Consider the following 26,480-nt stretch of genomic DNA (forward strand, 5'->3'; position numbering starts at 1 on the left):
TGATTAGAAATGGTTCACTTACCGTCTTTTTTATTGTACCGTGTCCATTGATGAATAACAAAGGATTAACAACGCTGAAATAAAAGATGACGTAAACGGATTTTTTTGCCAAACAATAATGTGTATCTACTTTCACCCATTAGAATCTCCATATGGGGTCAATATTTGCCCATTCAAATCGGAAATACTTGTTGCCAAAATCACCGTTGAGAGAGAGTGATAGGAATGGGCTCTACACACGCCCATAGATGACGTAATTTTATGGTACTTGTTAATCCAAGCATACCGTCTCCCTGGAACAATAAACATAATACTTAGGAAAAACTTTTGGTCGCAGAATGCTGAAATTGGCGTCATAAATGCTGAGAAATTCTTCAAACATCCCGATATGGGGACTGAGATGTAAAAATGATAAATTTGGGCTCGCGTGTGGGAGGTCAATAAACAATGAAGCAGTAAAATTGGAAACGTAAATATTAGAGATAAAAGTGTGCATTGCACAGGAATATTATTCAGCATTAATTCGAAACGCTCAAGTGGCAGGGTTAGATATTAGAGAAGGATGTCAGAGATCGGGTTGGTCTTTGAGATAACAGAAGTTCAAGATCATCAGAAAATCCGATGATACAATCATCTGTAAATCTTCACCTTCGTAGTTGGGAATTTGACATCGGAGTTTTCAGGATTCGAGACTGAACAGGATACTTTTCTGCAGGAGGAGGTATCCATATTTAGGGAGAAAAGTGGGGATCTGGGATACCAGATCTCTTTTTCCTTACAATCGGCGTTAAATGGTGTCTAGAGGGTAATTCATGTAGTATCCTTAATTTCTGAACTGATAAAACCGTAAGGATCAAACCAGAAACTCCCGAGGGGGCAACTTTATTTCCATCAGGGAGCGATGAAATAAAAAAATTGTTATGGGTATCTACTTCAAAACTGAAAAACAGCGAAGAACCTTAAGGCATACTGATGTGAATCAACATATAAATCAACACATTCGTTTGAGAACCTGGCTCACAAACTGGAAAGGAACGATTTGCGACAAATTTAAGGAGATCTGCTGGCTAGTATTGGCAAAACTAGGAAACTGAAAACACTGAGTTTAATTAACCAGCAGAAGGACTTCTTCAATTAAAATTTTTGAGTTTATGAAAACCGCAAACTCAGGAGGTCTTCTTCGACTTGTTTTAATTTTTTTTCTCCTAGTCTTATTTTCTAATTTCTCCATTATCTTTTGAATCTATTTTTAACTCATAAACATATGTGCTCTTCAATATTTTCAAAAAAAAAAACGGAATTCCTGTTTCTGGTTTGAGTAGGTTTATCCAATTAATTGTTGTTGAATTGTTTATATTTGAGCTTCTCACAATATCTTAATCATATTTGGGTCTTTGACAAATATTTTAGATATTTCAGGAGTTTCATGAATGATATGAGTTCAGTTTCAAATTTCTCAATTGCGTCCTATATTTCTTAATATTTTGATTCTGTCTTCTTTAATATTCTAATTCTCCTAGATAAAGCACTATCTCTCGGGTTACGTTAATGAAAGTAATCGTGGAATCAGATTCCTGGAAGTTCCATCACAGCTCCTGAGTAAGCGACTTCTAATCCAGATACTCATGGTCCATGTGAGCCAAAAGCATTTTGTTTTCTCTCCCTAAGTTAATTCAGGGGATTAGAATCGAGAATAATAATGCTATCACTATAAATAGGAAAAAGTCATGAAAATTGTGAACACAGATATTCCCATGATGTCGCATTGCATCTTTTAATCTCCCTCTAATCCGAGAATGTTCGTTTGCTTTGTCTACGACAAACATGTAGAAATTGCACGTCTTGCAGCCTCATTCCAACACTGAACAACAGTTCCTAACCCACTCCAACTACATTCCTAAAGACCACCACAAATAAACCGACCTGTGAGTAACTGCACGTACTTTCTTTCATCTCCTCTCATTATAAATATAGAACGGCTCAAACAAAGTGCACCCTGTACTACCTGCTAATTGTTAACAATAAATTAAACTTAACGTGATTCTTTCTCTCATTAGTACGATAGTCCATAGCGTCGCATTCAATCGGTATTATACAGTCGCGAATCCGCGTGCGAAACGCGTGGTACTCAGTGCTGGTTATAGCTTCTCGGAATTAATGCAGTGGTTCCCAGTGAGTTTACGAGAGTTTCTTGAATTAAACAGGATATTTTTTTATGAGTACTATTACTCCAGAAGTGAATTGCAGCCATGGGTACCGGTATATTGTTGTCCAATGAGAACGTCCGATTGTACTACATGTCGGTTTTTGAAATGGTAAGTGCATGAGAGATTAAAGAAAAAATAATTTCCGGAATAAATAACTCACAAATTGGAATCCAAAAGAGCTTTTGACCTTTAGTTCATTTCTGAGGAAGATTAAGGCGGCAAACCTCTCCCAACTCATAGCTGGAGTGTGTTTTTCACAATTTCCCTGAGACCCGTAAAAGAGCAAATTCTATTCTGATAATAATCAAATACGCGAAATTTTCTTCTGACATTTAAATCCAAAGGGTTATAGGATCATGGGGCCTGCTTTATCAAAGTCCCACTTGCCCGAGGTTAAGGTTGGCTACTTGGCTCCCTATATCGTTACATAAATCTTGCTATAGGGCAACAGCTATTTTTGATTCAAGAAACCATCGAGATTCACTCATGTGATTCAATTAAGAGTACAGCTGATTAGGTCGACCTTTTGACTTTGATTGCAATTCAATTAATAGTTAATAGTACGTGAAATCGCCGATTTGCTTCACCCCATTATAGTAGATCCACCTAGCGTGGAGTGAAAAGTTTTGCAACATGTGAAAAAAATTCAGGAAGTTTTTGTCATGGAGAACAAAGTCTTGTGCAATCTTATCAAGGCCAGTAAAATTTAAGACCTTTTCCTTGAAAGTATATAACAATCAGTTTCATTCATCATTCAAGATCATGGAAAATCCTCAATTCTCTCGGTAATTTCAAGCTTAACGCTTCCTATAATTAGGGCGCTAAAGATTGCAGGGTTGCAGGAGACTTGCAGCACTGCAAGACTGCAAAATTTTCTCATATGTTACTTTTTTTATTGAGTTTTTACCCCTTTTCAGAACTTTTGAAAATTTTGCTACCTCGCTATGTATTTCTAGATTTATTGAGATATGAAAAGACAAAGAGCTGACGCAATGAATCATTCAGGTTTAGGCTATAATTGCAAGTTTTTCAGATAAAACTGTTTTTAGAGCAAATAACTAAAATAATCCAACTATTTAATTTATCTTAAAAAGTAATTAAAAGTCATTCCATATTTGATCACTATTAAAAGCTCATTAACGTTATGAGGTCTGATGCAACCAATAAACTACAGCCAACTTGTTATTGCATACAAAAAAACTTATTATTATCGCACAATTTATTGATGCAAAAATTTGGAAAATTAAAATTAGTAAAAACTGTATCAAAACATGAGGTTATCGCCATCAACAGACCTATGCTTCATGATAACATTAAAATGAGTCATGGGACTTTATTGTGTAATCTAGACCAAGATCTTCGCGATAAAGAGAAGAAAGTCAGGTTCATCTGTTCTTGATGAAACAAGACGAAACTTGCTTAGCAAGGAAAAATAGCAAATCATCATTTTTGAAGCCAAAGGCCAGACAATTACCACTCGAGTTCCCTGAGAAAACTTCGCGTATTGAAACAATATACGAAGAATAACGATTTTTTAATGGAGTTGAGTATACAAATTGAGCCATTTTAATGGGATTTTAATTCTTCTTTTTATAAGTACATTTGTTCTTTATTCGATGATCAGGATTTCCCTGAGTGTCTGCTAATGTTGCTGGTATAGCTAATATAATTTTTATATCACCTGGAAAACAAATAAACGCATAGTATGAGAATATGTAGTAATGTGCACTAACATGTATGATGATTCCATAGTATAATATGTAGAAATTAGCATATACAAAGTGTTTCTTTATATTTAGACTGCGTCTGGCGAGCTTATTATCAGAACTGGGAAAAAAATTTAAATATGAAGGTTGTAGGACAACTCCTAAATCGCCTGAAAACAATGAATGAACAAAAAAAATAGCAGTTTCATACAAAGTTATATAGTAATTTTTAATGAAACCTACTAAATGTTTTTCGACAATTTCTTGATCAAGAAGCCGACTCCCAGTTACCATGATTCAGTTGCTCTAAATTGCTGGTCAAATAATTCGCAGAATGCTAATTTTTACTCTAACTTTGAAGACTCAAATTTTAGACAATATATGAGAACGACATCCTCAGAAATTTCACTCATTTCTTTAATGAAATTTTAAAAGCAGTTAAATCAAATAACTCTTGATTTAAATACAGGGTGTTTCAATTTTAACACGCATAATTTTAATAGCATCTTGAATGTCCAAAAATAGTATCAGTTTGCTATACAGGAAATAGCAACTTGTGGTGCCCTCTATAAGATATACCGATCTCATCGATAAATTTGAATTTCTGTTCCCAAGAAATTCCCGAATACAAAATTTCATGAAATTAGATCGAAATAGTGAAAGCATATTGAAGAAAATGTGATTTTTTTTCACCTTTAACACCCTGTACCTCGATTATTACCAACTTTGGGCTTAGGCAAATTTAATTAAATAGACTTATTTTCTGCTTTACTCTACTTAGTAGAATGTTGTACAGATCTTTCAGGGACATTCTGTATAAACCGACGTCCAATAATTTAATAGATACTTTATAGATAAACTTTAATAGATGCAGGGAGTTCAAATTTAATTTAAAAAATAGAAAATAGTAAATTTATTTAAAAAAGGCTAGAGATTCTTTAACGAAATTGAGACGTATTGAAAAATATAAACGACGCATGTGTTTAACTAAGAAAAAATATTTTTTAGCTTTTCCAGTGGCGTGCCTTCCTGAATTCAATTTTAGGAGATATTTTTTCAGAAAAAGTGATATACTATTGACTTTTCTGAAAATAAAAATTATTCTTGAATTCCTTGTTCAATTTTGAATAAATAGTCTCTCTTTTTGTCCGACCCACCGTTTCCAAGTTAAAAAATTTTAATATTTTTAATGCATGTCTTAAATTAATAATTAAAACACAATGGTACCAACACTTTACTGGAAATTAAAAAAAAAAGGAAAAGGATCTACCACATTTTACTTATCTTACTCTTAAAACTGAAGCACTCTGTATAAGACAGGCATTATTGCCAAGTTTACGCTTTTTCTTAAAATACCAAAACGTTCTTACTTGAAATGAGATGCTCAGAATGTTATTAAATTTTTGTAGTTCTGTGAGGTACGTATCACGCCTATCTTCAATAGTTTTTGAAATAAGGACGCCAAAAATCTCGTTATTTTTATACATTTCACACATTGAGATAAGACAATACTGCTCGTGCTATCTTGACCTAATTTTAGAAGATATACCAAATGGAGTCGTATTTAAAATTATCATATTTTGTGAACCTTTGAAAATTGCCTGAAGTGTCTTAATAGGGCCTTATTGCATAGACTTTCTAAAATTAACTCAGGGTGACTGTTCTTTTCCAATGCGTTCACGAGATACAGATAAAAAAATGTGAAAAATCTAAACATTTTTATTTTTATCAACACCACTAAATTAATTAGAATTGTCCACAGGATCCAAGTTAAATAAGGTTTCGGTATTTCAAGAAAAAGTGGAATCTTGGCAACAACGCCTGCCTGCGTGCAAAGGATCATAAATTTAGATGATTTTAAAATTCCTTTGATTAACTAGGCAAATACTGTTTATGGAATAAGCTCAAAGAGGGGAAATTATTCAATCTTGTTATTCTCTCTCTGAACTGAACTCAGTTGAAATTTATTTTAAAAACCTTTAACTGAGAAATGGATGATTGTAAAAAACAAATTGATGTTCAAATTATTTAAAAAAGAATTTTGACCTAACTAGTAGCGATTTGTTATTTACAATTATTGTGCAATGTACATCTTTTGCCTTATCATCACCATCATACATTAATTTTGAACATAAATCCCAAACATTCTCCCATATTTCTAGGCTCTTAATTGTGCATAATCAGCCTCAATTATAAAGATCTTAACTGGGAGATAACTGAATTTATATTAACAAGTAAATTTCTTAGTCCCTTTTTAGTAGTCTTTATCAGGCCGTCAAACTCGTACACCATCTGATAGAGCTAGTGTCAGTATTCAGTGTCTGCATTACGTTTTGTAACATGACCCTTAACGGTGTTTCAAGTGTATTAGGACTAACCGATATGGAATTGGAAGTGAAGAAACCCACCGTTAGAATCCAGCCTATAATTGTGTATTATGATCCCCCAGAAGGGGTTGAGAACTTTCGTCTAAGTGTAAGTTGATTTTTACCCCATAACTGTGAGAACATGTGTATAATAATGTATGTAAATAAGGTAAGTTAAGGACTAAATTATCAAGGATTGAAGTACTTTAACCTATTAAGTGCTCAAAACAAGCTTATCAACGCTACTTTAGTTGCTGATTAATGTTATGGACGTCTATTGTTGAATAAGGTTTTGGTGCCACTGAGGAAAATTGCTTGCAGAAAATGTTCTTTAATACTTTTCCAATGGTTCTTTAATATACAGAATGAACGTATGATAAGATGCCCGATTAAAATTCTTATTAAAACCTGATAGTTAAAACTAAATAAAGCAGAAACCTGTTTGAACACACTGACGTAAACCTCTGCATCCATTCAGTTGCTTCTTCAACTCAAATTTGCAAGTCGTAATTTCAACGTGGCGGTAAGATCACTTTTTTTGTAAAATTCTTGTAGCTATGAAAGTGTGAGTGTTAATGGTAAGATTTGGAACTCTAAAGTATGTCTACCACAGGAGCTATGACAAATAATAGAGGAATTAGTGCTAATAGTGTCGGAACTCTGAAATACCCCTTAAGTAGTTTACCCCCCTTTTTATCCCATAAGGATTCAGGAATTAGTGATAGAGATCGTTTGAGGGCTCTTATAGTTAATGATTTTTTTTCGGTAGGTACTATTGCTTCCCTTTAAATTGCTTCTATTTTCCTAAATTACTTAAAATTGTTTTCCAACGAAAAGTACGTTAAAATCTTCAAAAAGCTGTTTCTTGAAATTTCGACTAGCGATTGCATGAGCCACATATATATGTATACATATACAGGGTGTCCGGAAATTAGAGGTAAATATTTCAAGGGATGATTGTATGACCAAAAATATGTACGAAACCTCATATAAGCATGGGTCGACAAATGGACCCTAAGAGAGCTAGACCCTTTTAAAAGGTGAACCCTGAATATGATTTTTTATCGATATATTCGAAACGGTTTGAGGTAAAGTTATGAAATTTGGACTGTTAACTCAGATTTTTATGATAAATTAAAACACTTAAACGAAATTTAAAAATCTTATTTAGATGTGTGTTAAACAGGGCCGGCTTAGGCCATTTTAAGCCCTAACTTTTTTGATTGTAATTTTTCCTACATTTTGACTACATAAATTGAAAAAGCATGGCTTTCTAGATTAAAAAGGTACTTTTTGTCAACTTCGAAATAAGGCCTCGTTTTCGAGTAATATCGATTTTAAATAGCATATGCAAAGTGTCATGTAACGTGAAAAAAAAAAAACTTTTTAAAATGAATTAATTTATGTTTGGAACTAGAAGGAGATCATTTTGAGACATTTTTATAAAATAAAATAAATAAATTATTATTTACTTAATTAATTTTTCACGTTACATGACACATTGCACATACTATTTAAAATCGATATTTCTCGAAAACGAGGCCTTATTTCAAAGCCGACAAAAAGTACCTTTTTAATCTAGAAAACCATGCTTTTTCAATTTATGTAGTTAAAATGTAGGAAAAATTACAATAAAAAAAGTTAGGGCTTAAAATGGCCTAAACCGGCACTGTATAACACACATCTAAATAAGATTTTTAAATTTCGTTTAAGTGTTTTAATTTATCATAAAAATCTGAGTTAACAGTCCAAATTTCATAACTTTACCTCAAACCGTTTCGAATATATCGATAAAAAATCATATTCAGGGTTCACCTTTTAAAAGGGTCTAGCTCCATTAGGGTCCATTTGTCGACCTATGTTTATATGAGGTTTTCTATACATATATTTTTGGTCATACAATCATCCCTTAAAATATTTACCTCTAATTTCCGGACACCCTGTATAATAATGAACTTCTCTCGCGAGCATGTTTTAAAGTATTTTTACGGCATGCATTTGTGAGCTGAAAGTAAAAAGTTTTACCGTACTTTTCTAGATCATTAAATGGAAGATCACTACGTTCTTGTTACTTCACTAACCAAAATCCAAATTTCAACGTTTTTAACTAATATTTAAAGAATTGTTCACACCAAAAATTTAATGGAGCAAAAGGTTTATTTGGTTAAATTTCCTCACTACAATCTGTACTACCCAACTATTCTTCTAAGCCTTTACTTATTACCCTGCAACGAGATTGCTGTGTTGGGCATTCTTATCAAGAACACCCTATATACCAACACTTCCAATAGTATTTCTTCCGTTTACGAAAGCCTTCACGGTCTAATTAACCAAAATTATACAGGTTGTCAATGTTAACTCCCTTTGCCCCCCATATTTATTTTCTGGCCATTACATCAAAACTACTAGAACAAATTATATCAGACATTTTTCCCAGAAAGTGAAATGTATCAATTCTCATATCGCTATTTTTATAGAAAGTTGTTTGATGAAGATTAAATTATTTTTTGACTCCTAAATTAATCTGATCCATTGGACACATACTTTTCTGGTTTGTTCTAATCTTTTACTCGTAATACTTGTCTACAAATTAGTCTGATTTTGCACAAACAACACTTATTGTCACTCTAACAGACGATACAGGGTAAGAGATAAATAGAAGGTAGCTAAATGTAACGAGAAAACCAAGAAATCCTATTAATATCCACTGGTATTAATGGTTACTGCAAAAGTGTAATTTCCAAGGTAATTATCACGTGCATCTATCTTAAAACTCATTAAATTAGTATCTACTGCTGACCTACCACTACTACAGCTGCACATACCACAGGATTTCCCATAGCTCTCATAACAAGATGTGGATTATCACTACAAAATCCCAAATTGATACATTATTATTCGCATGTAATTAGCCTACATTTGTTATGATAATTGAATTTTAATTATGTCGCTCTCGGTATCTATAATTGAATGCGCTCGCAGTTACCAGTGTGGTTTCAATAGTATTCGTAACAGATATTCTTACTAATTAGGCCCCATTACCAAGCCAATAAGACACATAACTATGGATTCATATACCTTCCAGGCATTCATTTAAAAGTAAATACATACAGTTGGTTAGTCACTGGAATAACTGACTTTTCACATTTCTCAGCTGTCCCCGATACCTCAAGAAAAACCTATACTCGTGTCATTACTCATTTGGAAATCACTGTTTGCATTATCTGTAGGCAAGAATTATTGTTTGTATTGGTCTGTTTTTAAAGCACAATTCCTATAAAATCTTGTTACTAGGTGCCGGTCTATCAGTCCCCTATCGAGAATGGTAGCCAAAGAACTATCCAATCTATCTCGGTTTTTTCAATGTGAAGAGATCAGGGCAGTTTGGAGTGATTAGTAGTTTTAGTTACTTCGGAATTTGGAGTGGACATAAAATGGCTACTATTGCTGCTGAAGCAAGTACTTGTGTGCAAATCGAAGATCTTATGAATTCTCCTTATCTGAAGATAGCAACTGGTGAGATTAAGGCTCCCCCGCCTAAGCCTCTGCTGCTCAGAACTGCTAGTGTGGAGATTTATGTGGGAAGTCTTCTGGAAAAGGTATTCTAGCTTGAAATGCATGTACCTATAGGAAAGTTCTAAACCAAATTATTGATGAAAATTTGTACAGCCATAAATCAGCTTCTATGGGAATGACGAGCCTTTACTATTGATAGTTTATGGTAATGACACTCTGAAATGTTTATAAGTCTAGTAGTATTAACATGAAAGAAAGTGTTGACAAAATGTTAGGTAAATAAGGCTTGAAGGTTATATTGAGAGATATACGTATATTCAGTCTTTTATCCCGAAATTTTCAAAATAGTAGGAAAAGGTTTTAGAACGACATCAAGTGATTCTGATTAGTAGGTTATCTTCTAAATTTTCGTGAACCTTAATTGGAAAAGGGAAGGCGGATGGGGGGAGGGGAGTATACGAAGGGCGGCTAAAAAATGCTACTAAAGTAATCACCTTTGTATAAATGAAACATCCTAGCAACTTTCTATATCTGTAAATCGCGCATAAACTCATAAGCTCAAGGCTTCGCTGCCAAGATCTCTGCTGTTGATTTTCCTTTTAGAGTGGAAATTAATGCAAGAAATTTTCTTCAAAAAGTACTTATTTTTCAAGTTTGAAATACGTAGTAAAGTCCAAAAGGCAATAATCATTATTGGTGAAAATTTGCATAGTCATATGATCCATCTACAGCTTGAAGCTTTGTCATAGGTGACATACTGAAAGCTTTATAAGTGGGGGTCTATGTGATATTAAAGCGAGTATAAACGATGCCAAATTTTTGGTAAATAATGTTTGAAGAGGTAAATTTGGGCGATTCGTAAAAATGTTTAGTTTAAAACTCAAGTAATTACATACTTTTTAATTTAAAAGTTTAAATTCTCGTTCAACGTTACTTACATGGAGCCTGTCTATTTACGTTGAAATTGCCGATCAGTTTCTCCATATTTATTTAGAAAAGTCTTAGAATTTGGATTTATTGGAAGATACCGTCAGGGGGTAAGAAAGGACTGCGAGTTACTCCTACGTAGTCAACTCATCTTCTGCTAGTTGTTCCATGCTCTCCTCGTCCGATGTGATTTCAAAGCATTGTTTCCTATTTATTGTCTCTTTGGGTCATTTCGGCCCGATCATACTTCTTTTCGCCCTTCGTGTAATTGAAAGGGCCTCCTAAGGGCTTGGCGCTTCCTTCTGCTCGATTTGTACTCTTTCAAATTACGGAGCAACCTCACTCTTTCTTCTTCTAATCACTTTCTCTATGCCTTTCTGATTTCGTAGCATCATTACCTATGCTGCTATGTAAATCCGAGAGAAGTTTTTGCTCTTTTCCTTGGCAATCGAGCTTGTTTGTACAAGTGGTTTCTGTCTTTTCTCCTGAGATGCTTTTTATGCGTTGTGTCATCCAGACCCCCTATGTGTATGGCCATCCTTGGGTGTTTGGCCCCTTTATGTTTTTTTGTTTTTATAGCCTTTTTTGTTCTACCTGCCCTAAAGAGCAGGATGTTGTAATAGGCGAATTCCTTCGGCAGACTCATATCTAGACACTATCCGATTTTACCCATTGAACATCCATCTTTCTGTTTTTCGCGTCTGTTACCTCTATCTCCGTCCTTCGGAGTTGGTTCCCTGGGATCAGGGAGAAGGCATCCAGAGGTCACCACGTGGAGGTGCGGATAGGTTTTTGATTCCCATATTAATAAGAACTAAACATAATTAATTTAAATTTAAATATTTATGCACAATTCGAAACTATTTTGAACTAGGATGAAGAAAAAAATATACAATGTTAATAGGAACTGTTTTTTTTTTGGTTTCATGTTACGAATTTTTTCCTTATCCTTTGTAGACCAAAACGAAACTTAAAGTTTAAATGAGGCTTAAATTGGAAATTCTATTATGAAAATTGTGAATTTAGGTCACGCTTTGATCTCAAATTCGATAATGGCCTACAAAGAATAAGGGGTTAAATGTTTAGATTTACTTTTGAACCACCTTGTATATTGTTAAGAATTTGAATTGGCGGAGAGAAAGCGTGAAAATTAGTGAATTGGAACTATTGTATTATAGAAATCACTCTCCTCATATTGTTATAATGAGGAAAGGTGATCTATACCAATTTTCTATCTCTAATCTGAACTATCCTGAGTCTAACTCGTTTTACAACTTGTATATTGTATAAGATGTCATGTAATCTCCTTAATGCCTATTGAAACAGTACCTAATCTAACAAAATAATAACACTTAGAAAAGTATAGAGAAGAGCTTGAAGTAAATAGACTAATACCTAAGAATTCTTATTTTTCTCCGCATTTTAAAGCTCAATAATATTATTGTCTATAAATAACCTGCCATCCATAATGGTATTCCCTACTAAAATATGAATTACTACTCACGTATTATCGCACATTTGTAATATCAAGCCCTTGCACCTACATAATTGGCATTTAAGTTAAAGATAGTAATGAGAGGCATTCTATGAGCTCGACATGGGAAAATCATCGCATCTTTTTAACTTAAAGCTCTAGATTAAATTGCTTAATTAAGTGCTATAAAACAAGGTAAGACAGTTATAAATCTCTAATGGTATTTCCGACCACTACATATAAATTTCCAGCATTTTACATTAAATTATGTTCAGCTACATTCTCAAGAAATAATAATTTTTCAAACTGGGAAATCGCAAGCTAAAATTATCGCCAATTAATCAATAATATATCAATATGCAAAATTATGCAAATGCCGAGGAAAATATATACGCAGGCAGGTAGCTATTGCCAGCCCCGCCCACAATCAACTACCTGAGACGAATACGGTATTTCTTTAGCAAATAAATCCCCATGTTTTTGTCTTGATGTAACTACATATCTATCAAAGCATGGTTAGTTAATAATCATACTAATTAAAAGGTTTTGAATCGATATCAGGGAATTCCCATTGACATTTACTTCAGTTCCATCATGATTCACTTTAACCTGAATCGTCTTTTAAACCCGTGACCAAACCAACAATGCTAATTAAATCTAAATCCAATCCTGTACCAACTTATCTAAACAGTTTACATATTCACTGGTAAAAATCTTGACTTTTTCTAATGCTCCAGACTCACTAGGTTCAGTATCTGGTGGTCGGTCCGGTTTAACAAGTGAACTTTACGTTTCGATGTCTTAATTAAATGTTTAGTTATTGTTTAAATAATAACGAAGGATTGTTGAATGGATTTAGAGTATTTTGGTGTTCTTCCTTAAATTTTGTATCTTCACGAGTTTAAGTAATTTTTTAATGTTAGTGGGGAATGCAGGAAGGGCGGGTTCTAAGGAGAGCTATCAGCAACGGTACAAACATGTATAAAAGCGTTTTTGATAAGGTATGTTTCTTTTGATTTCATTTAAAAGTATTTGTTTTTGAAAATTGCATTGTTTGTGTATAAATAGATAAATGATACTACAATGAGAGTAGCACTCAAAGGAATTTTGTATAGCTATGTAGTTGGTTAATGGTACTTCAAGGCCGACAGATGTTTAAATATTAATTTTTGATTTATTCATAACAGCATGGTTCCTGTTAGTTTAGTTGATTTAAAGTTTTTTTGAAAGTATTACTATCTTGATTGGTCACAATACTAAGCATCTTTATTTACTATTTTTAATAATAATGAAGCTAAATTGTTCGGATGAAATTTTCGCCCCTCAACTTGCTAAATATTCTAATTAATTAATTAACTATTGTTCCAAGAGTAGCAGAGGAGAGTCCGACAATGCCAAATTTCACAAATTGACTCACGTGAAGTATTTAATGGAAAATTGTTACATCTGAAACAAAGGTAATGTCACAAGTAATCCAATTTGTTCAAAAGAGATGTTTTTTAATGTATGGTGATTCGAACAAACTATTAGCGGCGCAACTACTCTGATGAATGAGTGCAGAATCGTAAGCGGTCCTCAAAATATGTGAAATTAGTAGGGAAGTACTGAATATAAGACAATTAAATTCGCATATATGTCTTTCTTCATCAAACCTTAAATATGTGCAATGAAATTAAAATTACATATACAGAGTGTTTTATAATAGTAAGCCAAAAATGGAAGCGATAAATTTGTGGATGATTTTAAGAAAAAAAGTTCATATAAACATGGGTCTATTTTCCCTTCCTATCTCAAACATAAGGCGACAAAAAATTTTTTTTTTAGTTTTTTTGCTTTCTTTTATAGAGGTTGGGGAAATGCATTTACGCACACTTAACCTTTGCTGTTATGTTATTGATCGGCCTGGTAGTGTGGGATTCCAGTGTTTTAGGCAATTGACGACTACCCACTAAAACCTTTAGTTTTTTTGCTAATAAGTCCGTTTTGGCATTAAATATTTTTATGAAAATTGGAGAACGCGAACTAGATGTAAACACAAAATAAGAAAAACAAAAGATTGCCATTTTAAAATAACAGCCTACTTGATTACTTAATAGCCATGTCTTTAAATTTAGGGAAATTCAGATAATTGCATTTGATTTTTTTTCTATCAAAACGGTTAACGATATGGAAAATATTCAAGAGACCTTTTTTTACAGAGATATGGCGCATTCAGAAAATTATTTTTATAAAAAAAAAACCGTGGCTTATCACATTTTTCTTTAAAAATATTTATGGTCTCATCAATGAGGACGCCTCTGCTGAAATTAAAAACATTGTTTTCCTCCTTAAAAGATGTTTCTCTACACCTATTTGACGCTCCCCAATTTTCAAAAAATATTTAATACCCAAACGGATTTACTAGAGAAAAACTTTTTAAAAAATGATCACCCTGTATTTCAGACAAAGAGCGAAAACAGCCCCATGTTCGTATGAACTTTTTTTCTTAAAATCATCCACAGATCCCATCTCTGAATTTTTGACATACTATTATAAAACACCCAGTATTTATGGGGAAATTAATGTACTTATTTATATCATAGATACACGGAAGCAGTTGATACCTCAAGATCTAAAATGAAAAACGAAGCTAAAATATTATATTTTCTGTAAAATTGTCATCATTTTGTTGTTAATCAGTACCATTTTAATGAATAACATCATCAAACATGTATCACTCACACTTTACTGAGTTGAGTCAATTAAACTCGCCAAAGTGTAACAACATTGGAGCTTCCGTAAACATTGCATTGTAATTATTTAATAATACTACAGTCGTAACAACAGCTAACTATTATGGAATAATTAAATGTATTTTATCTATTCAGCTTTCATTGCCTGCAGATAACGGATTGCTTAATAACACCGAGGTGTATGTTAAGTGGCGACACGGATCTAATTCAGAGTTTCAAGGGCGATTTTGCTGCAACAAAAGTGTAGATGAACACAAATTTTCTAACAGTTTTGATGATACTACTTTTATAGGTATTTATCAGAAACATTCCTGTCCAGATGAATCAGTTCAGTTCCACCTACTTGTCGGAAAAGCACGTAGTTATGCCTCATTATACCGATACTTAAAATGAAAAATGAGCCAAATATTTTTGGAAAAAAAAACAAATGATTAAGCATATGCAGAAACTTTATCTTTTTCTAGTGGCATAAACATTGAGACGTTTAATGTTGAGATTTATGGTAGGTGAATGAAAAAGAATAAAAGTGCAGTAGGATAATTATCGTGCATAAATTAGGTAGTGATACTAATATTTTACCTCAGTTAATTGGGTTGTATTTACAGTTAGGTGCCAAAGGAAGTGTTTTTACAGCTTGAAACAAGCTAATTTTAAAATTTTTCACAGAGATTACTTATTGTTGATTCTACGTAACCAATAAAAGTTTTAGATGCAAAAAGTTCAAAATTTTGGAACGTTTCTGAAATACATCGGCGAGTTTTGTGATGTTTACCTGTATCGGTGATTTATCGCTTTATTTACGTCTTTATTACTCAAGAAAGAAAAATCTCTTTGTTAACCACTAGTTATCCATTAAGCAATTTAATTAAAGTCACGTTCTAATCTATGTTGCTACTTGTAAGTAACACTAATACTAGAACCATGTGAACCCATATTTGGCAGATATAGTGATGGGCTATTGACTTGATGTAGGTAAATATTTTGATTCTACAATTACCTCAGGAAAATAATGCAGTGTTCATTGAATAGAAACCCACAGCTTGAGGTTACGTTTCAAAATCATCGCATTCGGTCACCATTAAATTGGCTATAATGGACCAATGAATGTTCTTCTTTGATGCAGCTACGAGGAAATTTTAGCTAACTAAATTTGGACCTTCTTGGGATGAGCGTATTATGGTACTACCTCATTCTTATTTTTAGATCAGATCCGACATTTTCTGAAAATATTGTTTGTCAAAATTGAACTCTGGACGAAATTAGCAAAGAAACTAAAGCTTTATTTTAAATGTAGTTTATACAGTTTAAGAACAATTTATAAATGGCAATTTGCAAATTAATTTAACAAAAAGAAAGCCATGTTAATGCAGCAAAATATACCCAATGAATACACAAAATTATTCCTCTGAAGAATCATGAAGTATCCAAATACTGAAAAATTCGATCAGGAAACAATTGTATAAAGATTGCAGTTTGCTAAAACCTTTGAATAACCGTGAATCTCGAACCCATTTCCAGAAATAGTAAAGTTTGCTTAGTAGGATTGTAAGTTAAGAATCACGTTAGACATAGAGATGAAAGAGAAGAACTTAATCAGAGAGTAAATCAAATCAGCCCGAACCAACATTCATCCTTTTTGCAGATAGAGCTGATGATCAAAAAGAATATTAAGCAAGTGAAAAATTGTCCTACAAATGCCTATTTGCCGGGACTCTCTAAGAAAGTCATTAAATCAAATCAAAAAATCTTGATGAACTAACTTAAATTAACTGTCGATATGCAAATTGAAATTGAAAGGACACTAACCAGATTTATCAGATTTAAGATCGTCCGACAACATTTAGACATAAACGTGGTGCAATTTGACGTGGTGACCAGAATGCACATTGGAGAAAAGAGAAACGTACCTAGAGATGTCAGTTAGCAGGAAACTTTCAAATCCTGATTTCATGAGTTTCCAAGAAGAATGAAATTACAAGTCCAGCCTCGTATTGAAACAAGTCACGTTACAATACGAATTTTTTACTAGTAGTGTAACGTGACTGCACTGTAAGATGGTTCTGATGAAGAACTAGACAGTGCAGTGCCTAGATACGAGACCTTCTATGAAAAACAGAGATGATGTTATGGATATAAAAAATGAAAATGGAAAAGTGGAAGGTGATCAGGAGTTGCTGCAGATGGAGGCTCTACTCAAAGAAGATTTCACTATTCAGTACATATAGAGAAATAAGGGCAATGTTTACTTGTATACCAAGAGATTCCTTTGTTATTAAAATTACCTCAATAAAAGCATACAATTGAATGGATAAACTCCTTAGTCAGAAACGGTGTTCCTTTCAAAGAAATAGCAAGTCTGACTGACGTAGTTATTTACCAATTTTAATTACAAACAATATACCTAACAAGTTATGTTAAATAATACTTAATTAAAATCATTTCCTGTGCTGTTTTACGCTGTAACGCTGTCTTGACATGTGCGACGTTCAAATTCTCAATTTTTGTATGCAATTATTTTATCTGCATGTCACATTTTTTTCTTCTTATTATCAGCAGCTTCCCATATATTTCCTACAAAATAATTCACTGCCTAATTTGGCTTTCACCAAATTTAGATTAAAAAGCACTTGTCAGTGGAGTTTGTATCGCAACAATCAATTTAGCACGGACCTATTATAATAGCTACCATTCCGGTTTGCTTGATACATTGTATATTAAGATAGGAAGTAAAGGGGTTTTTCAGGCCTGTCACCACGCTGTGACGCATTTTTTTTGTTCTACAGTTTCAACAAATGAAAAAATAAATTAAAAAATGTATATCCTGTTTAGGTTTTTTCAGTCAATTTCTCTAGGTTAATAGGAAAATTGAAATTTCCTAGTAAGTAGGTTGACCGCAGAATCACGAATAACAAATTTATTTTTATTCATAATATCTTAATATCACTTATTTATCTACGAACCTTGACCATGGTAAAATTATTTATAGCAAACTTACCATAATGATCTGCTGTACTTTAAAGAATGCCAGTGCCATTCAACTCATTTGTGTAATTTTCTACTAAAAATGTCGTTACGATTTTTCAGCAACCAATTAAATTAATTAATCGGAGAAAATGAACTGCGCTAAATAACGAATCAATCATGCATGTCATAACTATTGAAACCCAAATTTTTGGCGCCACTGTTACATAATTTGCATGTTGAAAACCACATTTTAGCACCTTGAAACGTAATAAAAATAATGCCTAATTTATCCAGCTAATCTTGATGGCAATGATGAATTATTAGCTACTTACTTTTAATCCCACCGAGGTTAAATTATTACTTGTGTCAGTTTTTTCCGACAAGAGCACCTGCCTGAGTAATATTGCAATAAGCAATAAACACTAAAACTTAGACACTAAAACACATAACAAATTTACATCTTATGCACAAATTAATACTTAATAATGCTTTTGTGGGTCATGACAACAGTATGAATCAGTAAAAATCAGAAGAGAGTCAAGAAATCATAAAAATAAGAAAACATTATTCCATATCAAAAGATCAAACTATTCACCGGGTGTCCTAAGCTCCTTCCGTCGAGCATCTCTAGTTTCACTTATTCAATCAATATGGCACTAATGTGAAATAATATAACTCTTCAAAATTGTTCGTAATGGAAAAGTGAGTTGAGGCTCCCCTGAGACTAGACAACTTCTAAGTAGTGGGTCCCTATGAAAAGTACGGGGTCACCGTACCCCCACATATCCGCGCATTTCGAATGTAAGGCATAAAGAAACCTCCCTAACACTTAAGACATATCTTAAAATATTTTAATATGGTACCGTCTATTACCACTGCTACCAGGATTTTACTCACGACATGCGCGCATATCTGGCTGCAACAATGCCTAGATCCTACAAGTACTTATGTGCCAGGTTCCTATAGATTGAGCCCTCTGTGAGAACCAACAAATTATTCATATCACTCTGACACACTATTACCATTAATTCTTAAAGAACCACCCTCTTTCCATGTCGGGACCACTCTCCCCTAAACATTCCTCAACTTCGCATATATTGCGCTTTTACTCTTACCCTATGTTCCCCTCTACAATCCAGAATTCTTCATGTAACGGATGAATACTCCTCCCTCTCTCTCTTTATTGCATTTTATTCTTTAGCAATTATTAAATAAAGATATTTTAATAATAATTGAGAATATTTTTAAAGTATTTAAAAGTACGCATTACCTACGTAAAATAAAGAAAATGTAATTTCTCTATATTTTACACGTATGAAATATATTGTTTTTGGCCACTTTATTACTTCTGGAATGCAAAATATTACTCAAAGTAAGGTGACTGAGAAATTATCTTGCTTAGCAATTCCAGCACGTAAAAGTTATAAGTTCGCAGCGAGCTGAATTTCAATCATCCTTCTTTTCGTGCACAATTAAGATAATTTGATGATTCAATTTCTCGAAAAATAAATGGGCACAGGGTGGACTTTAGTTGTTTGTGAAGTATTTCGTAATATTAACCAACAAATTAACCTCTGTTTAAAATTAAAAATATATAGTTATGAGCTTGAATTAAATTATGCTTTGTGTATTTTCCCAAGATTTAGTAGGAGAAACTACAATATTCGTACAATAATAAATTTTTCAATTTTCATAAAATATGCATCAATAGTCACATTAATTCACTTCAATAAATCACTTACAAGTTGTAACTTTTACCTTTTCACACGACATATCTAAGACATTTTTTTCATTTACGATCCCTTCAAAGTGATTCCTTTGTTTCAGTGTGACAAAGACCGCGATGGTTTCGTCAGTCTGGAGGAGCTCACAGCTTTCATCAAAAGCAACGAGCAAGTTAATCCTAATTCCGGACCCCTTACGCCCATCATAGTAAACAATTATCAGAGATTTGATCAAAACCAGGACAACAAATTGGACTTTGAGGAGTTCGTAGAAATGATCACCAATGATGGGTTCCTTAAGGATTTTACTAATCTTGGAAATCGGTAAGTTGGAAAGCATGAATAACGAAAGTTCTAAATTAAGAATATTTGAGTTTGCTAAGTAAGTGTTAAGTGATGTAGCTACTATTGAAATGACCAACACCTAATGTATAGGTAATTTACCATATATTCTAATGTGAGAAATACTAGCAGACCTCATATTTTAGCCAGAGTTTATCTGGTTAGGTCCATGGCTTGTAGTGGGAAATTTGTATTGGATAAATCATGATGACAGTAGATAAATAGGATGAACATCATGATAATCGTGATCAACGTCAACTCGTGATACTCGTGATCAACATTGTCCGAACGCTACATAATGAGAAACTCTAAATTAGTAATATTTTCGACAATCACTAAATAGGCCAAATGATTACAAATAGAAAGGTTTTCGAGATATTGCATTCAATTAGCTCTTAACACGAATTCACCATTGTCAAACATATATTCTGTTTTTTAATTGTACTTTTCAAGTGAAAGAATGATGCTATTCAGGAAGCTGATTGACGGTAATCCACTAACTATGTTTTGAACTATTTCAACATTTTTAAGAATTTAGAATGTTATGAAACATAATAATGGGCCCAATATATATTTCTTCTTTATCAGAACCGGTATTTAATCCTTCAAATCCGGAATAATCAATTCCCCATCCGAATGATGTTAAATTTCAGAACATCTCGTATTATTCTACAGGGTATCCCATCAAAATGATAACCTCATTTTTTATTTAGTTCCTTATTTTAAAACAAAATGTTAACAAAAGGTGTTATCAATAAGGTAGATTTTAATAGGAGCTTAATGGAAAAGTTATGGTCTCTTCGCGTAGTTTGGAGCGAGGCGTGCTCATTATCAAATTTAGACAGTTCGGTGCGTTCGAGGCAAAATGGGCAAATGAATACACACTATTACTCTCTCCGAAATTGTGAGAATTACAAAATCATCTAAAAAAGTTTTTATTTTTAAGGACTTTTCATATGCCGTCATTTCATATTCCGGTGTTGCCAATTGACTTATGGTTTCCCAAATTTTATGAAAAATACAAAATTGGTCAAAACCTTCAGTTGACAATATTTCAAAAATTATAAGATCGATCAATATAATAAAGTGATAATTTTTTGGTTTTGATCCAATTAAAATCAAAGTGGTTAGAAACCAAAAGGTAAAGTTCACCACGCTTTACTAAACAGAAACTAATTTATGTCTTGCAACGCAAGGACATTTACAATGTTAAACTGTAAGGAAAAATTATATCTATTAGTAACCCCTAAATTTCAAGTTCCATTAAATTATAACAAAATAAGGTTTTAATAAAAAAAATCATATCGAGAATTTTATTCAAAAAAGATATCTTATTTTTAAAATTAATTTTGTGAAATAAACTAAATTACTACAAGATAATTAATTACGAAACGATCTGTAACTAAAAGCATTATCTTCCTCTGTCAGACTTACCTGAGTTCCACTTCAGCTTCATGATATGAGTCAACATTCAAAGCAATTAAAAATTCAACATTCTTGGGACAAATTTTTACAAAAGTAGAGAACTGCGGCCTTGTGGTTGATTTTCATAAATTGTACAATGACATATGACGATGAGTCAAGTGAATCACAATATTGCCATAGGGCATCCTGGTATTCTTTCAGGAATATCTCAAACTTAGCTCGTGCTATTTGGAATCCCAGTCTTATTCAGTGAGAACCTTGAAACCGAAGCTTTTAAATTTATTTTGTAATACTTGATATGATATTGAATTACACGTGTTTTTTGATAAACAAACCTAGAAATTCCTACCGTTACAAAACGTCTTGGTCGGCGTCTGAATTTCCGACTGGAATTCCCGCCTTTTTTAATCTCTTCAAGCACGTTTCCGACAAATCTTCAAAGCCCCACACACCTTGAATGTTGGTACTATAATTAATATTATGCAACCAAAGTTCTGCTAGAGTAATGATTAGCTTATTAGGAAAATAAACGCAATGTTATTTTTTGATTCGGCATTTGGCGGTAACTTTCTATGAGCTAATTTGTTGCTACAGAAAAAACGCTTTTTTCCAGGTACGTAAAGTTCCTAGTTGTACCAGTATGTCGAAAGCAACGAATTAATAAAGTGCAACTACAGAGGATGCATACCATCACTGGCATGTACGAGAACGAGGTCAAGTTCAAACCTACTGATATTGGAATGATCCTCTTGTCCCTCATCCAGATTATCCTATTCTACAGCAACTACAAGGAACCTCTGATATTCAAACACGACAAAAGGCATGAAGCTTGGAGATACATGACCTACATGTTCACGCACAACTCGTAAGTTTTTATCTTCATTGCTTGAAATAAGACTAAATTTATTGTCCTGTTTCAGTCAGCTCCATCTCTTATGTAATGTGCTAATTCAGCTTCTTGTGGGCCTTCCTTTGGAGATGGTACACAGCTGGAGGGTGCTGATTATATATTCTGCAGGTATCCTAGGAGGCTCTCTCTTTCAATCTGTGGTATATCCTGGGGATGATTTAGCAGGAGGCAGCCCTGGGGTTTATTCAATTTTCACCGCCCACATAGCTACAGTACTCATGGTAAGCCTCTCCCTCCCATAAACCCCCAAATTAAGTTTTATAACTTTTTGTATCGCGTATTACAAAACTTAAGTTGCTACTTTATTATGCAAGTTAGCAAACACTATATTTACACTTACTTTCATTGTAGAACTGGAGAGAAATGAGCCAACCTGTAGTGCAGTTCATCATCTTCGTCACCTTCTTTATCTTCGACACCCTATATAATTACATCGCTTACAGAAACCAAGGCAACATCAGCTATATCTCTCATCTTGGAGGTGCTATTTGCGGGTTATTGGTGGGGGTCAATATCCTGAGGAACCTGAGAGAAACAAGGGTGGAGAAGATTATTTGGTGGATATCCATAGTGTTGTACATAGGCCTCATGACCACCTTTATATGTTTAGAGGTGACTTTAAATGTATTTAAGGTGCGCGGGCCCTAGTTGAATGGGATTTTTTTAAATCCTTGTATATGAGTCCGGTTATCCATTTGACTGATTCCTTTTTAGTTTAAGAATGTGCGAAGCATGTGTGAGTGTTATTTATTTATATTTTGTGTGATTGTTGGTTTGTGTTCAGCGCCTTTGAGATTTTCTATCGTTTTGACGAGGACAAAAGGCTTCTATAGACAATTTTTGTAATAAAAGGAAACCGAGAAAAGACAATAAATATAAAATATTTTTATTTATTTTAGTTTAATTTTGTAAATGATATTGGAAAATTGAATTTGTGCTTAAATCAATAACGCCCATCGACATCAAGAGACTCTAAGAGTTAATATATCAATTTACGTCACTTTTCAATACTATTTATTGCCGATTAACATTTAATTTTGGTTTTGCTTGCTTTATTTTTAATATTTTTTCCTGGACTAAAGTTTTATCATTCGGGTAAAAGAGAAAATATCTGATGATTTGCTACATGCAATAGAGTTAGCTTTTATTTATAATTTCTCTTGTATCAATTATAATTAATACTTTTTGTATATTTACTTTTTGTGATATTTTATACTTATACATTGTCAACGAAGTGAACTTTTAGGATTTTCTTCCTGTATCTATTATTTTGATTGTTCGGTAGAATTAGTAGCTTTAATTTATTTAGTTTATTAAAGTTTTTTCACGAGGCGTTTTTTTTTAAATTTTATTCGTAAATTATTCACAATTTTATTGATTTATGGTCAATTACAATTTACAATCATAACCAATTAATAGTAATTAAGGCACATTTGTTTTGTGATATAAGCAGATTTATTAGTATGAAAGCTAGTGAGTTCCCGAAGATAGATATTTACACTTGAAATTCAATTTACTGACAGTATCTTGCTTAAAAATGGAATATCCCCACAAAATTTGTTTTCCGAATGTCGATACGAAAATTTAAAAAATATATTAGTAATTTAATCTGTCTTGTTTTTTACAATTTTCGTAGGCTTTAAAGCTTTACTTTTTTACTCTAAGTTGATTAAGACAAATTGACAGAGCGAATTAAAGCGGCATAATCATTTTTCAGATATCCAATTGTAAAGAACGCTATTTTGGAGCTCCAACCTCTTGTATTTCGGAAGTAAAAGGAATATCCTTTTAAATTTGCACCGATTGTTTAGGAAACACCCTATAGAATTTCCCTTAATTAGAGATCATTATTAACTCACATATTTTTAGGTATTATAAACTGATAGATAGCAACACCTTATCTATAAAATTTCAAAGCATTTTCAGATTATATACTAAGAGTTTCTAGTTTTCGCCAAAATTAATAACAATAACTTTCACTTTAAATAATGTTCACTAACGGCTATTTCATCAGCGTTATTGGTATACCCCTCTTATCTCACTATATGCCTTACGTATATCAAGCAGTTGTAAGAGTTCCTGACCTACTAACCCAATCATCATTACCACATATAAAATTAAAGCTGTAGCTCCTAAAATCCGTTCAAAATGAAATACATTAACATTCCTCAAAATAAAAGTTCCGACCAGCAGTCCAGCTATACCACCACCTAAATGGGATATGTAGCTAGTTTTTCCTGAATTCCTATATGCAAAATAGTTTAATACTGTGTCGAAAACTGTGAAAACAGTGATGACCACCAGCTGCGCAACGGCTTGAGTAACTTCAGAGAAGTTCTGGAAAAATAAACATTATCAAGTCTTAAATATGAAGATTTTAGAGATGCTGACCAAAAAGATTTTGGACATATGAGCGGTTATAAGGGCATAAACTGCAGGGCTCGCGCCCTTAAGATTCTCCAGAGGATAGCAAATAGATTGAAAGAGGCACCCGGTCACAACACCTGCAAGGTAAATTACGAGGACGCGCCAACCATGCACCATTGTCAACGGTATTCCCGCCAAAAACTGAATAGAGATATTTATCATGAGATGCTCCACGCTATAATTTAGTAAAGTAAACACTTAGTAAAGAGTACACAAAAATCTTACTCGTTATGAGTAAAAATGAAGGTAAAATAGCGCCACAATTGCTTCTTCTTATCGTGTTCGAACTTCAGCCATTCCTGACAGTTAGCGAGATACAGGATCACTTGAGTCATACTTAGGAGAACCAAAATTAAAGTGCTTATGTTGAAACTCACGAATTTCTCATAGCAATACGAAATCGAACGTCTTTTCACAAGCGTTATTTTGCAGGTGCCCTTAGTCGGTCGGGGTACTATAAACAACCTCACGTACCTAAGAAAAAAGCACCAAGAATGCACGAAATCATATTTGATGATCAATTTACCTCCGTACATATCTTTGGAATATTGCCTGATACAAAAGCAACATAGCGACAAACTCCTGGAAATCAATCCCTCCATTCCGGTCTTGATCGGAACGCTCAAACACAAATTCGGCAGCTTCTGGGGAAACATCTTCGATGTGTAAAGTACAAATCAATTCATCTTTTGAAATGAAATGGTTACCGTTTCGGTCACACTAGAATTGGTTTACACAAAGATGTTAATATTTCATATTCAGGATGGATACCTTATTAAATATGCTTCTAATGTAAATTTTCTCATCGACATCTAATTCCATGGATTCAGCTTTGATGCTATTACTTTGGGTTATTTCATAAGCCATTATTCGTAAGTAGTTGTGTACATTAAATGGGGTGAAAGGAGTGCCGGTCACTTTTTACTAAAACTAAAATGGTATATCTTGATGCACTAAAATGGATATAGAAAAAGTAGTATTTAGAAAGTGCGTCCTAAAAAGTAGACAAAGTAGTTTTATGATTCTTGGTACTTTTTACATCTTACATTTAAACATACTTATCACGAAGTAAGGATAATAATAACCTATTCCCGGAAACGTATATGTATGTATTGCGATATCTCTTATCTTTCTATTAGATAATAAGAAAAAATCTTTTGATCGAACATAAATATAAATTCTGTTTAAATCTGAAATAGAAATAATATAAATTAACAATAATTTTTATTGCTGTGTATTTGATCACTAGTGTGTCGCATATTCTGGTTCAAGGAATCTGCGAAGTTTTGTTTGTGAGAGAGTTTGATTAGGCGGTTAGGTAGGTAGGCAAACGAAAATATCATGTAAAAGGTGATACTGTGATCAGACTACCATTTTGTAATTCTGGAAAAAATGATGGAGTGTGATATTTCGAATTTTCCAGAGCAAATTTTCCTATTACTTTTTAACGTTTAAACAAATCTAAGTCAAGGAAAGTCGCCAATTGGAATCAAACTTGTGATTGGTATTTTCAACACATTTCACACATAAACTTCTCACTGTCGACCTCATCCTTTATATGTAGGAATAACGCTACCTATATACAGAAGTCTTTGGGAAACTTGCACAAATGTTCGTCAAACTGGAAGTTTTCTTTCTGGATAACGATTACCGTAAATGCGCCCAGCTTCTTCAGAATTTTGTGATGCCTCTTCATAAATCAAAAGCATGTCATGATACTCGCGTACAAAATACATTGTCACGTAGGTGCTAGTTGGAAT

The 26,480-nt window shown here is 33.2% G+C and overlaps 2 protein-coding genes across 5 annotated transcripts; one reads left to right on the top strand and one right to left on the bottom strand.

The window, feature by feature from the left end:
* Positions 1 to 1,982: 1,982 nt before the first annotated feature.
* Positions 1,983 to 23,861, top strand: LOC136412637 (rhomboid-related protein 1-like). 4 transcript variants are annotated; one of them, XM_066395772.1, is made up of 5 exons: positions 1,983 to 2,315; positions 19,720 to 19,940; positions 21,997 to 22,248; positions 22,304 to 22,514; positions 22,645 to 23,859. In XM_066395772.1, the coding sequence occupies exons 1-5, from the start codon at positions 2,250 to 2,252 to the stop codon at positions 22,939 to 22,941; spliced, it is 1,047 nt and encodes a 348-aa protein (XP_066251869.1). In that variant the 5' UTR covers positions 1,983 to 2,249; the 3' UTR covers positions 22,942 to 23,859. The 4 variants fall into 4 exon arrangements, with proteins under 4 accessions (XP_066251869.1, XP_066251867.1, XP_066251866.1 ...); XM_066395770.1 differs by lacking the exon at positions 1,983 to 2,315 and adding an exon at positions 6,239 to 6,388 and having other exon boundaries at positions 22,645 to 23,861; XM_066395769.1 differs by lacking the exon at positions 1,983 to 2,315 and adding an exon at positions 9,611 to 9,878 and having other exon boundaries at positions 22,645 to 23,861.
* On the bottom strand, positions 23,768 to 25,784 carry LOC136412638 (rhomboid-related protein 2-like). The gene is made up of 6 exons (XM_066395773.1): positions 25,767 to 25,784; positions 25,492 to 25,714; positions 25,247 to 25,440; positions 24,946 to 25,194; positions 24,685 to 24,895; positions 23,768 to 24,630 (listed from the first exon to the last, which is right to left on the bottom strand). Exons 2-6 carry the CDS (start codon positions 25,585 to 25,587, stop codon positions 24,310 to 24,312), a joined length of 1,071 nt encoding a protein of 356 aa, XP_066251870.1. The 5' UTR covers positions 25,588 to 25,714; positions 25,767 to 25,784; the 3' UTR covers positions 23,768 to 24,309.
* Between the last annotated feature and the right edge of the window lie 696 nt (positions 25,785 to 26,480).

This window comes from Euwallacea similis, chromosome 12 (genome assembly GCF_039881205.1).
Source record: "Euwallacea similis isolate ESF13 chromosome 12, ESF131.1, whole genome shotgun sequence".
NCBI classification, from domain to species: Eukaryota; Metazoa; Arthropoda; class Insecta; order Coleoptera; family Curculionidae; genus Euwallacea; species Euwallacea similis.